Raw genomic sequence first — 15,965 nt, 5'->3', positions numbered from 1 at the left:
AGTTTCTTAGGACTGGATTGGAGAAGATTTCTGGTGAGTCAACAAGTGAAGCACAAAACTCAAAAGTCTGTCGTAAAAGAAGTTGTATTATTTTGTTCTGAAAGACTGAGGAATATTAATGAGGAGACGTCTTCTGTGTTTGAGAGACACAGGCTACAAATTAGTGGCTGTGATTGGCACGTCCAAAATTAGGTTGGTTGTTTGATGTGCTGACGGACAGAATGTAAGAAGGGCCAGCTGGTCAGCCAAACACGTACATGATTAGGGTTGTCAAAAGTATTGAAAATCAGATACTAGTTGATACTAAAACCAGTACTGAAACTCGATATTAATTTGAGCAGGTATTGGGGGGAAAAAAACTCACATTCACAGGACAGAAATGAACCTTTCCTGAATAACTTTTGATCTTGAGCTGCATCGAAACAAGTATAAGACCACATAGATTAGTATAAAGTATATACAAAAACATGAAAATAAACAACGATGGACATAGCTGCTGGAGGCCACAAGTTAAATGTGTGGCTGAAGACTGATAGGATACTACTACTTCCTGTTTGAGATAATCATTTCCTGTGTGCGCCCTCAACAGAAATTGAGTTTGGGAATCACACCGCTCCACAGCAGGGTCAGTACACTGGACAGACACTACGCAGCTCATTCTTGTCTGCCCATGCCTCCATTGTAGAGAGTGTTAGAACCCCTAATGACGCAGGCTCTTTAACAAAGGCCTGCGTCATTGTTGGTTATAACCTCTAATGCTCGGTGCTGAGTGTCCTTGGCACAGTGGAGTAGTTTCCCTCTTAATTGGTGGTTTTCAGATTCTCGAATGTGATGATGTCAAACTCTAAGAAGGGGGCAAGAACTAGAGCTAGACTGACATATACGTTGGGCCAAGACTGTCTAACCTTGCACAGTGAGATTTGTGAATTTGCAAGCTCACAAGAATCCATCTTGGCATGTGCAAACTGGTGCAATAGAGTCCGACAGGTGGTGGGCGCACCAATCACAGAGCAGCAATGAGGTTTTGTGCGGAAGCCAAAAGCTAAGTGTCCAAACGAATTGGTGGTTTTCAGATTTTAAAATGTGATCATACTCCCAGATGGAAGGAAAGGCCAGTTTTGATTACATTGTACTTTTTGTTGAAATATCTAAAATGTCAATTCACAAATGTTGAACCTGATCATTTATATCATTGTCATCTCACTGTACAGTAGGAGTGTGCAAAAATATCAAAAAAGCAATATGTCGTATTGTTTAATGTGATGATACAGTATCGATATCGTGGGCTGCTGTATCGATATATTGCCAAGAGTATTTTTTTGTATATTTTACTAAATTATTTTGTTACAGCGCTACAGTTTTGTTGCTTGTTCAGAGGAAGGAAACTCATTTATGCAACACATTTGATATTTTCACATTTCACATTTGTTTTCATGATTAAAATGAGTGTGTATCATATTAACTTCGCACAAGAAGTGGTTTAACAAAGATTTTTAGTATCACAGCTATGATTTAGCCTTTATTTTTTTGAACAGTATCGAACCGGTCTGACATATATCGTGTCAAATCGAAAGCACACTGTATTGAGATATGCATCGTATCATGGCCTATGTATCGAGGAATGTATCGTATCGGCAACTTCTTAATGATACCCAGCCCTACTGTACTGCAACAAAAATCAGCATTTTAACGATATTAATTTTAGCTTCCCCCATCTCTATTAAATATAATTGTCCTATAGAATGTTGTGATGCCATATGAAACCCAGAAATAGCTACTGTCAATGCAAAAATCAGTCTTCTTGCCTATATAAGTACAAACAACACCACAAACTTCACTTCACTATGTAACTTTTCTCCATGGACATGTTATTTTTTGCCTGGAATGTCCTGCAGTAGGACATTGAACCAGGCGAACAACAGGTCAGATCAGTGGAGAGGTGACCCTGCTCAGTCAGAATGCATAAAAACGTAACGATGTAACGATGTCCAACTCTCTCAGTACGATATTATCACGATATGCATCTCACGGTACGATATTTATTGCGATATTTTGGAGAAGCTGGTATAACTGTAGATAGGACACTTTTTTGCTTTTAAGATTTTGGTGTGAATTATTTCCGTTAAAATCCCAAGAACTCCAGTAAAAAAACATGTTTTGTCACATTTTCTGCACTGAAATGAATCATGGGATATGTAGTTCCCTGTGTTTATTAGCTGTTGCTACTGTAAAACCATGTATTTAAGCAAAGGAACTGTAATTCGATATATTGTGAGAGCTTACAATATTATTGTGAGACTTTTGATGATACGATATCACGATATTTAGGTTATTATTACATCCCTAGTAATCAATACTGTGGAGAATTATGAGCAAAGCAGTAACACCTCCATAGAGACAAGCAGGTGCCGGACTCCTGAGTAGAAAAGTTACATAGTGGACCTTTAACTATCCTTGCATAAAGATAACTTTTGGATTACTACGTCTTCTGTTGCCCATCCATGGTTTTGTCTTGCCTGTAGCTTGCAGTAGCCTGATCTCCTACAATAGATTTTGCTTACATTCGTAAAAGACTGTTTCGCCATAGAAGGAGGTTGGACACACTCAGGTCTTTGTACGTCTCTGGTCTCTGTCGCCGGCTCCAATAAACAGAACTTCCTGTGTCGGAGTGTTTATAAACAGTGTTGAGTGAGCAGCGTGTGGGAGCAGACTGACTGTGAGGGCCGGGCACGTGAACACCAAGACTGCCTTCACACTCATCGTGGTACAGTCCTGGTTTGGTCCTGATCAGTGTTGTCATGATACAAAAATTTCAAACTGGATTTCGATACTAAGGAATAGACTCAATACTGATTCCAATACTATAATCTTTATTTAAACAATAGAATGTAATTTTCAGCATTAAACAGTAGTACTTTCTTTCATATTACCATGCAGTCGTATATTTGTGTAATCCCTCAGTTGCATACATAGGTTCCATAGTGGTTCACGGGTGTAAACTAGTTCATATATTTGTTCACACAGCTCAAAATGGTGTGTGAACTTGAATTGTGCATTGTTCCCTTGTTTTGCCTCTAATGATTGCTCATTAGTTACCATGGTGACACAATGCATACTTTAGCAATAACTACCAAAAAAGTTTTAAGATATCTGAAAACTCAAGAAAAAACGTATTTAAATGTTGAGGAGGACTTGTTTAACAGCACATTTCAGCTCACATGTTGTCAGCTCTTTCTGGTGAGATTGTGCTAAAACAAAGCTCAGACTAAGGTCAGACTTAAGTTACAGAACTTCAGACGCAACAGTGCTTACAGTTAGCATCACACCCCAAGGGAATCTGCAAAGGGGAAAGGGAAGCTGCAAAATATCAATATGAGCATTGGTGCAGTGAGGATTTTTTAAATCTACTTCCACCCCAAAAGCCATATACTCAACTTGATGAACTGAAATACACCCAAGTGTCACATAGATTGTTTGTGTATAAAAAAAACAAAAAAAACAAAAACACATTAGTACTTTCAGTACAAATATAAAGGCGCCAACCCAGTAAAAATCTGTAATATTTTATGTTTTTTTTAATCAAAATGATGCAGGACTAAACCAGGAATAAACCAGAACTAATCTTTGACTTGAGAGTGAGAGAGAGATTGTGAGCCCGCGAAGCAGGGTGTCTGGTCCTTTCTCCAGCAGTCACCCAGCCTGTCTATGTGGGCGCACCTCCACCGCCAATAGCTCCGAATGAACATTTAAGCTATAGGCTATTTTAGATTTGTTAATTTTTTATATCTAGCATCGTGAGAAGTGTGTGGACGGCATACCCCCACGTGCCCCGCCCACTACACCCGTGAATAAGAGTGTAGTTGTCTTGGAGGGTTGAACAAACAGCAGGTGCAAACAGAATGTACCATAAACTCCAGTGTGCAGCTGGATTCTAAAGGAGGACTGAATCTGAGCAGGGTGCATTGCGCTGGTGTGTGCGTTTATGTGTGTTTATGTATGTGTGTGTGCATTTGTGCGTTCCTGTGTGTTAATGTGTGTGTGTGCGTGCTTTGGCAGGCCACACAGCATCCAGGCGGGGTCGTCTATGGGTCGTCTGTGGAGGGCAGTTCCAAATGAAACATAAACAGGCACTCTCTCCTCTCTTTCCTCTCTTCACTCTTCTCTCCTCCTCTCTTTCTTGGCTTACTTTCTCTTCTCCTCTTACCTCTCTCTCCTCTGTCTCCTTTCCTCCTCTCGTTCCTCTTTCCTTTTTCTCTACCCCTTTTTTCTCTCTCTTCCCTCTCCACTCCTCTTCTCTTCTGTCGCCTTTCTTATATTGTATCTCCTCCTCTCCCTCTTTCTCTTGGTTTCCTCCTCTCTCTTTCCTCTCCTGTGTCTCCACCTTCTTTACACTCACCTCCTTTTCTCTCTCTCCCGTCCACTTTCTCCTCATCTTCTCTCTCATTTCCCTCCTATATCATCCTCTATCCTCTGTCCTCTCCCTCTTCCCCTCATTTTCCCTCTCTACTCTCTCTTCCTTCCTCTTTCTCCTCATCTTCTCTCTCTCCTCCCTCACCTCTCTACCTCCCTCTCTTTCTCTCTCCGTCCTCTCCAGCGTTCCACAGGCAGTACTAATCTATCCCTCAGCTGTGCAGTCTAATCTAAACAAACACATCTCTACAGCTCCACATCTGGAAGTCCTCAGCACATCTCCTCTGTCCGTGTCTGCGCAGGAATCCATATGTTTGGACGTCTACTCCAGGTCACTGCACTCGCCTCCACTCTCCACCAGGGAGGTCACCAGATCACATTTTGCTCTTGGAGGAAACGTCACAATTTGAGGATTATTCATGATTACGGAGCCCATGGAAAAGCAAAAGTGAAATCTTGAATTGTATTTATTCACACTCACTGATCATCTTTCCTAGTGTGTGACTAACCTCATGAAATCAGTGAATGAAATGGTCCTAAACTGTGAAAATTTATTCTTGTCAGCTTTATTAGAATGTTGTTAATCAAAAACATGCCTGGAGTTGTGTTCTGTTTCACTCACAGTAACCCTTTATTATTAGTCTGTGTACATCTCTAAGGGCCTGTTTACACGAGAACGCTTGCAGATAAAAACTACAAAATATTTTATCAGAAGTGCCTTTCGTTTAGATGGTGATGGCGTTTTTGGGACTTAATGCAAAAATTTTAAACCAACGTCCAGAGTGGAAAAGTTGAATATGCTCCGCCATAGTGTTTCTGTCTACACTGCCCAAGACGCAAAACTCTGGTCAGATCTGCTCACGTCATGTACGCATTTATCTCACATACAGCGCCACCTAGCCGCCTGGCGAATTCCACACACTGTATGCACACAGATTTCCTCCCGAAAACTCTCATCTAAAGTGAAGACGCGACGCCACTTTTGCATCTTCAGTTCAGACACTGTAATCATATAAACATAGCCTAAAGCTCAAAATGTTTTCACCTTGAGATGTCATGTAGAGGTAGTTTTCAACAGCTACCTTTTACCTTTTGTTCAATAGAAATAGGCAATTCCAGACCTGAAATTATCAAAATGATTCAAGTGAAGGCGTATGGCGTTTACAACCACAGCAGAGCACTTCTTGTATTACCACATGACATCACAAGGTGGTCTTTCTATTTTTGTAAATATGCAGGGTTTGTGAGAACGGAACAAAACTCCAGGTACATTTATGATGAGGAAACAACATTAAAGCATAGATCAGAAAATATTGTTATATGACCCTTTAATGTGACATGAACAACCGGATAAAAATTTGAATTCAGGTTTAGTTTAAGAGGTAAAGATGAAATTTAAATGACTCTTGTTTCTTTTTTCTTACAGTTATATTGTAACATGCATAATCAAATGTATACTAGTAGATTATCTAATCTTTAAGTCCTGTCTATCAAGAATCTAGTTCCAATTTACCACCCAAAACTGTTGCTGTTTTTTATTCTTACTTATACCATTGATATTTAGAGTGTGTACCATGTCAAGTGTTCCTTAGGGAGAAAGAGCTGTAAACAGAGTGTGTGAGAAATGCAAACAATATCAAACATCTTCTCCAGGCCATTTAAGGGTCACAGCCAGACTCTGTTTCTCTTCTGCAGCTCGGTAACAATGAAATCTTTATTTGTTGTGAACTGGTGGGTTTCAGACGCTAGACTGTGATGATGCCATACTCCCACACGAGTAGTAAGACGGACCAGATTTCCATATTGATTACATTGTACTTTCTGTTGAAATATCTAAAAGGTCAATTCGCAAATGTTGAACCTGATCAGGTGCACTGATCCAGCTTTTTCTGATCTGATATAACGCCGATCTTTAGGCTTTAAGTATCTGCGAATACTAGGGATATAACAATAACCGAAATATCGTGATACTGTATCGTCAAAAGTCTCAGTCATAATATGTCTAATCAGAAGTTCCTTTGCTTAAATGCATGGTTTTAAAGTAGCAACAGCTTATAAACCTATGGAACTACATATCCCATGATTCATTTCAGTGCAGACAACATGAAGAAATATGTTTTTTACTTGAATTCTCGAGATTATGACGGTAATAATTCACTCCAAAATCTTGTCAAGGTATTTTAAAAGCAAAAAAGTGTTTCATCTACAATTATATTAGCCTCTTCAAAATATCGCAATAAATATCGTACTGTGAGATGCATATCGTGATAACATCGTACCGTGAGATTTGGATATCGTTACATCCCAAGCAAATACCCAATGTCAACTTGTACTTGGGCAGAGACTGAAAATATAATTAATTTCCTTCAAACACAAACACTTATGATAAATGAAAAAATAACCAAATGTGTTTTGTAATTGTAACATTTTAATTAACTACAGAACAGCTTTGAAATAACATTATGATGTGTTTTGGCCCAACGTTGTCCAGTAAATCGTCCAGTAATCGCCAATATCTGTTATCAGTATCGAATCAGTGCATCCAGACCCAACATTTCACTGTATTAAAAGAAATCTGCATTTTAACAATATTCCTTTTATCTACCCTCATCTGTATTAAATATTACTGACCTAAAGAATGTTGAGGTGTCATTTGAAACCGGGCAATATGAGACAGTGGTGAATGCACTGGTTAGTTAATGGTTCAGTTGGTATGTTAGGGTTTTGAACTAAGCTCCCATCAAGACATACGCAGTTGTTCAGAAGGAAAACCACACTGACTTGACATGACAAAATGTGACTATAGAGAAATCAAATTCTGCACAAAAATTTAAAACAACTTTGAGGTATCAGACACTAGAAATGCACTGTGTTATATTTGACTAGTGCATTTAAAACAAAAAACAAAATACAACAGTTTTTGCCTGGCCAATCCATGTATCATTCATTCATTCGTTTTTCAAGATAAAACCAAAAACAAGAAAACAAAAAAACAACTATTTTCTTCTTTATTTAGATAACAATTCATTTTTTCAGTTTTCGATTTTGGCCTTAAATGAATAATGGAAAAAACTGATAAAGTCCTCTTCCCGTTTCCGTGACTGAAATGCTGGATTGAACCAGGACTAAACCAGGACTGAACCAGGTCTAAACCAGGTCTAATCCATGACTGAGACAAGAATCACACCAGGACCAGAGCAGAACTGAGATCAGGACTGAGACCAGGACCAGGACCAGGACTGAGACCAGGACCAGGACTGACACCAGGACCGACACCAGGACCAACACCAGGACCGACACCAGGATCGAGACCAGGACCGAGACTAGGACTGACACGAGGACGGAGACTGGGACCAGACCAGGACTGAGACCAGGACTGAGACCAGGACTGAGACCAGGACTGAGACCAGGACGGAGACCAGGACGGAGACCAGGACGGAGACCAGGACGGAGACTGGGACCAGACCAGAACTGAGACCGGGACTGAGACCGAGACCAGGACCAAGACCTGTTTAGTCCTGGTTTAGTCCTGGTTTAGTCCTGGTTCGGTCCTGGTTCGGTCCCGCATCTCAGTTTAAGTCACGTAAACGGAAAACAGTAGTTATCCGTTATCTATTATTCATTTAAACACAAAATCAAAAACTGAAAAAAATAACCGTTATCCGTTTTTTAAGTTTGGTTTTGGAGACAAATAATGAAGAAAATAGTTTTGTTTTTTTTGTTTTTTTCTTATTTTTGGTTTTATATTGAAAAACGAATGAACAAATGATACATAGATTCTGGCCCCTTGCTATCTTTGTTTATTTTATTATAACTAGTCTATATAATACAATAACAATCATTTGCAAATTAGAATACAGTGCTGTTTTACTTTTTACCATTTCACAAAACATTTTAGTTAAGTTATTAGGGAGTACTACATGACAAATTAGCACAACCTACTGAATTCAAAACAAGCCAGCCTTACAAAAGATTTTACAACATTTCTTCTTAATATTTGCTCTTTTTCACAAGATCCAAGCTTCGTTATGTCAGTCTCTGTATGCAAACGCAGAGACTGTCAGGGCCATGAGGACAACACAGCAGTCCCACTGGGGGGGCTGATAGTGATCCGGAACCACACTGACATTTAGACCCTCTTCATTCAACCACCAACAACCACTACAACAACGACGAAATATGAATAGTTCAGCTTATTTGCGTCTTCTTTATACTATTCAAACTCCTCTTTTTGTATATAATTTAAAACTTTTGTCATTTCTTCAGAGCGTAGTCCCATTCATTAAAGCATACAGCTCGACTCTAGCCTCAAGTGCTGGAATGTGGATCAAAGGAGGGAGAAAAAAGGCCCCCCGAAGCACCACCCATACACAGAGGCTCTTTCCTTCTGACAAAATCTGCTTCTAAAACTGTTTTGAGTGGACCAAACAACAAAACTCCAGACCCGTTCCATAATTCCGAATACGTTCTGAGTCCCCGCTCCGAGTTTTCCGTGCACCCACAGAGAAAACTTTTTGGAAAGTTGAGAGCTGTCCAAAACAGGACCACACACACAGTTTCAGGGCGTTCAACTGCTGGGGGCAGGCTGACACTCACCAACACACACACATGGACACAAAATGGCGGCTTGGGTGAGAATTGCCTCGAATGTTAAACGTGCACTGTGTAACTTTTCTGGTGGAGGGTCCGTCACCTGCTTGTTTCTCTGACTGGAATGTTCCACAGTGTGACATTAAACAGCTCCACCGTACTTTTATTCAATTACAGGTGGTTTTATAGCTCAGAAATACCTACAAACACAGGCATTTTGACAGTGAGCGGGGTCGCCTCTCCACAGATCTGACGTGTAACTTGGTCTGGCTTGATCTCCATAGAAAGACAGAAAGGTTTAATACCGTACTGCGAAATATTCCAGACGAAGCAAAAACATTTCCACGAAGAAAAGCATTTGATGGACCCTTCACCAAAAAAGTTACACAATGCACCTTTAATGCTACTTATTAGTTTATGTACAGTTTTGATGATCTGATTTTAGAATTCTTTTAAAACTATTCCCAAATAAAATACAACATGTACGCATCTTTTATTCTCAATTTTGCCTCTACCTATTTACTTAACTGCAGGATTACAACTAGGCCTGTCATGATTATTTCTATATCGATACTGAAGGTTTTTTGGGGGGTCAGTATTTATCGTGTGTACATTTTCTTTGCACTGCTCATAAATGTTGGTTATTTTTCAACAATTCTGCAAGGTTTGGGCCATAAAAGGTTGAATAAACAACTTCTATGACTCATTACAGACCCAAACTAAGTAATAAAGTGTTTCATTCTGCTGTTTATTGATTGCAGCTCATGGTTTTTAGCAATATTGCACATTTAGATTATTTTTGTGGTTTAAATCTGCTCTTAGGTTTTTGTTTATCGTCTGTATTTTCTTCAGCAATATATGACACTTCAAAAAGTTGTATCCTGACAGGCCTAGATACAACTCCATCAATATAAATATGCAAACAGCTGATACAAACTGATACAAAGTGCTTCTTATTTTATTAAATCAGTGTGCTGTACTTGTGATAGAGACTACTACGTTTGATTTCACAATATTTCAAACTAATTTCATGTACAGCAGATTTTCAAGACAACACACAGGTAAACTAGCCTGCATTCATTTCAAACATACTTTCTCTCTTTCTTAACCTGCACTACCAGCACATGAAAACACACTGCGGTTACTTTAAATAGCCAAACAAGATAAGATCGAGCTCAAAGAAAGTCTAAATCACAAATCAGCAGCTTTCTTTGAACCGTTTTTTCCATCGACACTCAGTCATTAGAAACAGTGGTAACACAGTACAATAACTCGACTTTAATTAGTTATAGTAAAGCATGAGCTAAGACTTCATTCATTCATTCATTCATTCATGGACAAATAGTTTAGTAAGAAGGATTCAGACTTAGCATCTATTGTATTAAGGGTGCGTTCACACTCACACATAAACCACATCAAAAGTGGGACTAAATGCTGACTTAAAACTAAAACTAAACCATAACTAAACAGGTTCACATCAGGACTAAAATTGGCTTACTTCAGGACTTAGACTTAGACAAACTTTATTGATCCACAAGCCTCAAGGGAAATTATGTGGACCATATAACGACAAGTGTGAATGCAAAACTCTGAGCCTGAATCATTCTTAATAAAGCCTAATGAATTAAGTCTTTGCTCATGGTTTTAGGTCTAATTAAATTACTATTAAGTAGTACTAAAACAACAACAATAAAAAAAGTGATCTTACCTTCTACCCAGAGTTTCTCCACATCCGTTTCCAAGTTAGCTGCCCGTAAGCCCACGGCGAAAGCTCCAAAAATCATGAGGCCAACAAACAAAAACTTTCCGCAGTTCTTTTGAATGTAGCAGCCCAGCCTAAACAAAAGTCTCTGGAAGTGAGCTCTGAGCCACAGAGGTGCTTTCCTCCCGGTCGCTCTGCCCTGGAACACACAACAAGCCCGGTCACACACTGCTCATACTCACCTGCGCTTATGTTAGTAATAAGTCAAATGATTACAGAAGTGATGCAGGTAATAATAAACAACTTATAGAGGCCAAAAGGGAGACTTGTGGTGATCACGTGTCCTGATTTGGTCTTGGTTTGAGCCCCTGATGTGGATTTGGTTTGGTTCTGTTCTAGTCAAAGTTTAGTCTCAATTTTGATGTGGTGTGTGTAGTGTGAACGCACCCTTGGCCATATGTCAAACAAGGCATAACTGTAGGCTCTCATCTAAAAGTGAAACACCACTAACTAGGCAAAGCTGGGGGGGGCGCTGTGGAGCCGCTGAACAAGAACGTGGGTTCTCCTCAACAACTCTGCTAAAAGTTTTACGTCCACAACATGTCTAAACAAACACCGATTAAAGACTGTGCGATTAGCTCCAGATCACGCAGTGCTCAGAAGCCCAAAACTAGTTCCGCACTGACATGCTACAAGAAGCATGGATGAGCCACAGAGCGAGCTGGCTGCTGTGTTGAGTGAGCTGCAAGCGATGCACACCAAAATCAACTTGATTGACACAAAAATAGACACCATCGTTAGCTTTGGTGGCAAGCTTGACAAACTGGACGAAAGTATAACTGAGGTGAACAGGTCTGTCATTGCAGTGAAAGGGAGCTTCGCTACTCTAAAGAAGGACATCTCTGCCAATGCTACGCGGCTTACGGAGGCTGAAAGCCGCATTGGAACTGCAGAAGATAGTTTGGAAAGTGTGAAATCTGAACTTGGTATATCTGAAAAACCGCGGTCGGAGGAAAAACTTAAAGACTCGTGGGACTTCCCGAGGGCGCCGTAGGTACCCAGCCGATGATTGACTACATCCAGCATAAGATGCTGCTCTGGTTGGGTCTCGACGCTGCCACCAAGTATACTCTGGAAAGAGCGCGCCGCACTTTGGGGAAACCAAAACCGAGTCGTGCTCATCCGTTTCCTGCGCTTTCAGGACCATGAGTTTATTTTTCGCACAGCCAAGAACCGCACTATCAACCACGAGGGCCACAGGATCTTCTTCGCGCAGGACTTCTCAGCTGAAACCATGAAGGCGAGGAGCCCATTCAAATCAGTGAAGAAGACGTTCATTGATGCTGGAACTTTCCAGGGGATTCCAAGTGCACCCTTGCAAGATGAGAATGTTATGCACCTACCTTTAGCCTGAAGTACTAAGAGTGTCATGGATACTATGCGTTACAGTTCGATAGACTAGGATAAAGTTATTTTAAGGTAACAGTTGTTAAGATGCAGAGTTGGGGGAGACCATATGGGATGCCTGAGAGAGGTGTCTGCACAGTTTAATCATCCCTCATTTTTTTCTGTGGATTGACACTTGCCCTTGCACTGTTCAGGTTAAATAAGGGAAGGGAGTTGGGATTTGAGGGGTCTTTTATGTATTTCTGTATGTTTAGATTTATTTTTGTACTTTTCACTATCCTTGGCTATTTGTTTCTTGTCACACTCAATGCAGTTACCCTATTACACTTAAGATTATGGAAAGATCAAACTTGTCTGATTTAGGGATTACGAGCTGGAATGTCAGGGAACTCAATAAAATGCCAAAATTGAAGCAGGTTATGAACAGACTTAAAAGTTTACATTCTAAAATAATATTTCTTCAGGAAACTCACGTTACTACTACTAAAATTAAGTATGTGCAGCATAGATGGCCAGGTCAGTTTATACATGCAACTTATAATAATTATGCTCGAGGGGTTTTAATACTTATCCACAAAACGATTCCTTTTCATCTTACTAAAACTATTCAAGATCCTCAAGGTAGACTTGTTATTGCTCAGGGTAATATATTCTCTCTAGCATTGAATCTGGTTTGCCTATATGGACCTAACGAGGACAATCCTAAATTTTTTGAGGACTTTTTTTTTACCCTGTCCTCATTACAGGGTTTAAACATTATTGGTGGAGATTTCAACTGTACGTTGAACCCCTTGTTAGATCATTCCACTAAATCTGATCCACATAAAAAAACAATGTAGGAAAACAATAATGCAATATATGAAAGTTTTAAATTTGACAGAAATTTGGAGAAACCCTGATAAAATAAAGTACTCATGCTACTCAGGTATACATAAGTCCAGATCTCGCATCGACTATTTCTTAGTGTCACAAGAACTGGTATCCAGAATTACAAATTGTTGGTATGATTGTATAGTCATTAGTGACCACTCTCCTATCTCAATGTCTGTAATGGTGGACAAGCTAACACAATCCCCTCCTATCTGGTGTATGCAAGTAAAATGGCTTCAAAATCTAGAATTTGTCAAATACATAGAGAGCAAGATTAATACTTATTTTGAAATGAATACTGATCAAACAAATGCGTCCATATGATGGGAGGCTTTTAAAGCATATATTCGAGGGCAAATTATACGCTTTACAAGTTCTAAAAGTAAAAAACAAAGAGAAAAAATTATCAAATTAGAGAAACAAATAAAATCTTGAGAAATAGAAATAAATAATAGAGATGACCCTGAAAAACAAAAAGGCTTAGTAATTTTAAGAACAGAGTACAATAAAATAACAGCTGAGAAAGCAGCCAAACGTTTATTGTGGTTAAATCAGACCTTCTATGATCAGGGTGAAAAAGCTGGCAAATTGTTGTCATGGAGAATTTTAAAAATTGAATCTGAAAGGGCTATCAATTGTGTATCCACACAACCAGGAAACATGATAAATGATCCACAAGGTATTAACAACGCATTTAAAGAATTCTACCAATCATTGTACAGATCAGAATGGCCTCCTTCCCCCACTGATAGAGATGCATTTCTTAATCATCTTGAGTTTAAAACTATTGCAGAAGAGGCTCAACATAATTTGGATAGTGATATTACTGTCCAAGAACTATTACAAGCCATTAAAAGCATTAATTCGGGCAAGGCTCCAGGTCCAGATGGCCTGCCTATAGAATTTTACAAAACCTTTCATAATCAGTTAGTAACTCCACTTTTAAATATGTTCATGGAGTCATTAAATAATGGTATCTTACCTCCGACTTTAAGACTAGCAACAATAATCCTTATTTTAAAACTAGGCAAAGCTGTTTCAGAAGACTGGCCTTGTAGTTTTGCATGTACAGAGCATGCAGTAACACTTCCCGAGACTGCAATTTATGCATTTTGTTTGAATCACATTTAAGCTCTTATGCTTGACTGTTATAGCCATAATAATGAAACAAATTGCATGAAAAGAAAGCATGTTTGAAACAGCCTTTACATGTTCACTTTCTACAGTGTGAAACCAAGATAGGACTTATCAAATGTGTACTCGGCAAGAGGTCCTTTTTAATGTGGATCAGTTAAACAAATCGTCCCTGCTGACCCTACTACTACTCCTCAAACAAAGCTGTATTCATGTAATACGGGAATAATACAATTTAACCTACAATAAAGGATAAATCAGCTCCTCTTTCCCCAGTAAACATGCATGCATTTAGGCTGCAACGAGCTTTAGGACATATTCCACATCCAAGCCATGCTAAGTTAACAACATGCAGTCCATGTGCAGAGAAATGTCAGCCCACTTGTTGTCAAACAGTAGTAGCCTTATCATGTGCACTGATGTTAGTCAAATCACACTATGGAGCCAAGAGATGTGTATGTCCCAGGCTTAAAATCGCTAAAAATCTACTTGTTATTGCTGTGCGTAAAAGTGCAATGCCGTTTTGTTGACTTTGCGTTAAGCTGTGGAGTACGTTGTAATGCACGTGTGTGAATGTGCGTAACTCTCCTAAAACTCCATCTGCGCTGTCGTGTGAGACCGTTATAAGTTACTAGAGTGCGAGAAAGGCGCATGGTGAATACAAAAACACCCTCCACATTGTCCCAGAGAAGCCGGCTGCGGAGTGGGAGTTGTTCGCCGTCACTGCACATGAAAACAAGCTACAACTTCTCCCGTAAGACCCCCTTTGCACTGGACACAAACTTCCCAAATCAAACCAGAAAAGTCCAAGAGAAGCGAGAGATAAGCACCTCTGAGATTTGCTCCAAAGCGAAGCCCGCATCGCAGTAACTCGGCCGATGCAAATACTCCAAATCCAGCGGTATGTTGCGGCCATAGTCCCCCCTGTTCCTCCGCCGTATCCTCGGCCGTTCGGGGTCTCTGTTTTCCTGCTCGGAGGGAGCATTAGCAGCCGAGGCCATGTTGCGGGGACTGCGAGACCGTGCTGCTTAGCGTTTTTCCCCGAAAGCGCGTAGTAGTAGCGATATCCCAAAGCGACAACAAAGTTTCCCTCTCGGAGATCTCACACCCGTCAAGTACATACTCCTGGTGAAGACGGCGAGTCAAAGTCTGCGCCTTCCATCCCAACATTTCGTGATCCGAGAGGTCTCCGCTGCTTCCACCGCACACTCGCCTCGTATTTGGGGCACTTTGAGTCAAAAAGCCCAACGTGCAAAGCGATTCCCATACATGAGTCTTCCGCTTGGAAAGCTCGATAGTCGTAGCATTCTGATGAGAGCTATGTGGTCTTCCCTTGGGCCGCGCGTCACGGCCAACTCTGAGATTCAATAGAAGTGGAGAAAAAGAGCTCTCTCCATTTGGAGGCGCAGGAGGAGGAGGGGTGAGAAGGGAAAAAAGTTTGAGATCCCGCCTCTGGGGCTGTCAGATTGCAGGACTTTCTTGCATCTGATTGGTTCCAGAAGGGCAAAAATTACTCAGCAAACACGACTATTATTAGCTGCTTAGCAACAGCTCACTAAAGTAGAGAGACCACCCAGGCGGACGGACCTCGTGTGTGCATCTCCAACTTCAGGGGGGCTGGGACCGGGCCATAGGCGCACGGTGCTTTCGCTGTGAAGTGCGTTTCTGCTCGGGGTCCGTGTCTGAGGTAGACCCTGGTACAGACCAGACCTGAGTACCGCTCGGAGCGCGCGCACAGAAGAGCCGCAGGAATGTCAGGGCTCCGTAGTGTTTTCTGCCGCCACCATCATGGTGGTAGAGGAGCCTCAAATTACAGCGTCCGAGGGGAGGATCCAGAGCGAGGTGTCGATGT

The 15,965-nt window shown here is 40.6% G+C and overlaps 1 protein-coding gene across 1 annotated transcript in view; it reads right to left on the bottom strand.

Annotated features, from left to right (window-relative positions):
- The window catches only part of ptch1 (patched 1), a 132,865-nt gene extending 117,355 nt beyond the window's left edge, over positions 1–15,510 (bottom strand). The window contains exons 1-2 of the mRNA XM_055161805.1: positions 14,944–15,510; positions 10,709–10,901 (exon numbers count right to left, since the gene is read on the bottom strand). Of these exons, the coding sequence (XP_055017780.1) occupies positions 10,709–10,901; positions 14,944–15,114 (364 nt within the window). The 5' untranslated portion in view covers positions 15,115–15,510. The remainder of the gene's footprint in view (positions 1–10,708; positions 10,902–14,943) is intronic.
- Between the last annotated feature and the right edge of the window lie 455 nt (positions 15,511–15,965).

The sequence above is a fragment of the Boleophthalmus pectinirostris genome, unplaced genomic scaffold (genome assembly GCF_026225935.1).
Source record: "Boleophthalmus pectinirostris isolate CB_2022bp ecotype Guang Dong unplaced genomic scaffold, ASM2622593v1 HiC_scaffold_4, whole genome shotgun sequence".
NCBI lineage: Eukaryota > Metazoa > Chordata > Actinopteri > Gobiiformes > Gobiidae > Boleophthalmus > Boleophthalmus pectinirostris.
This window is presented reverse-complemented; position numbering and strand designations above follow the sequence as displayed.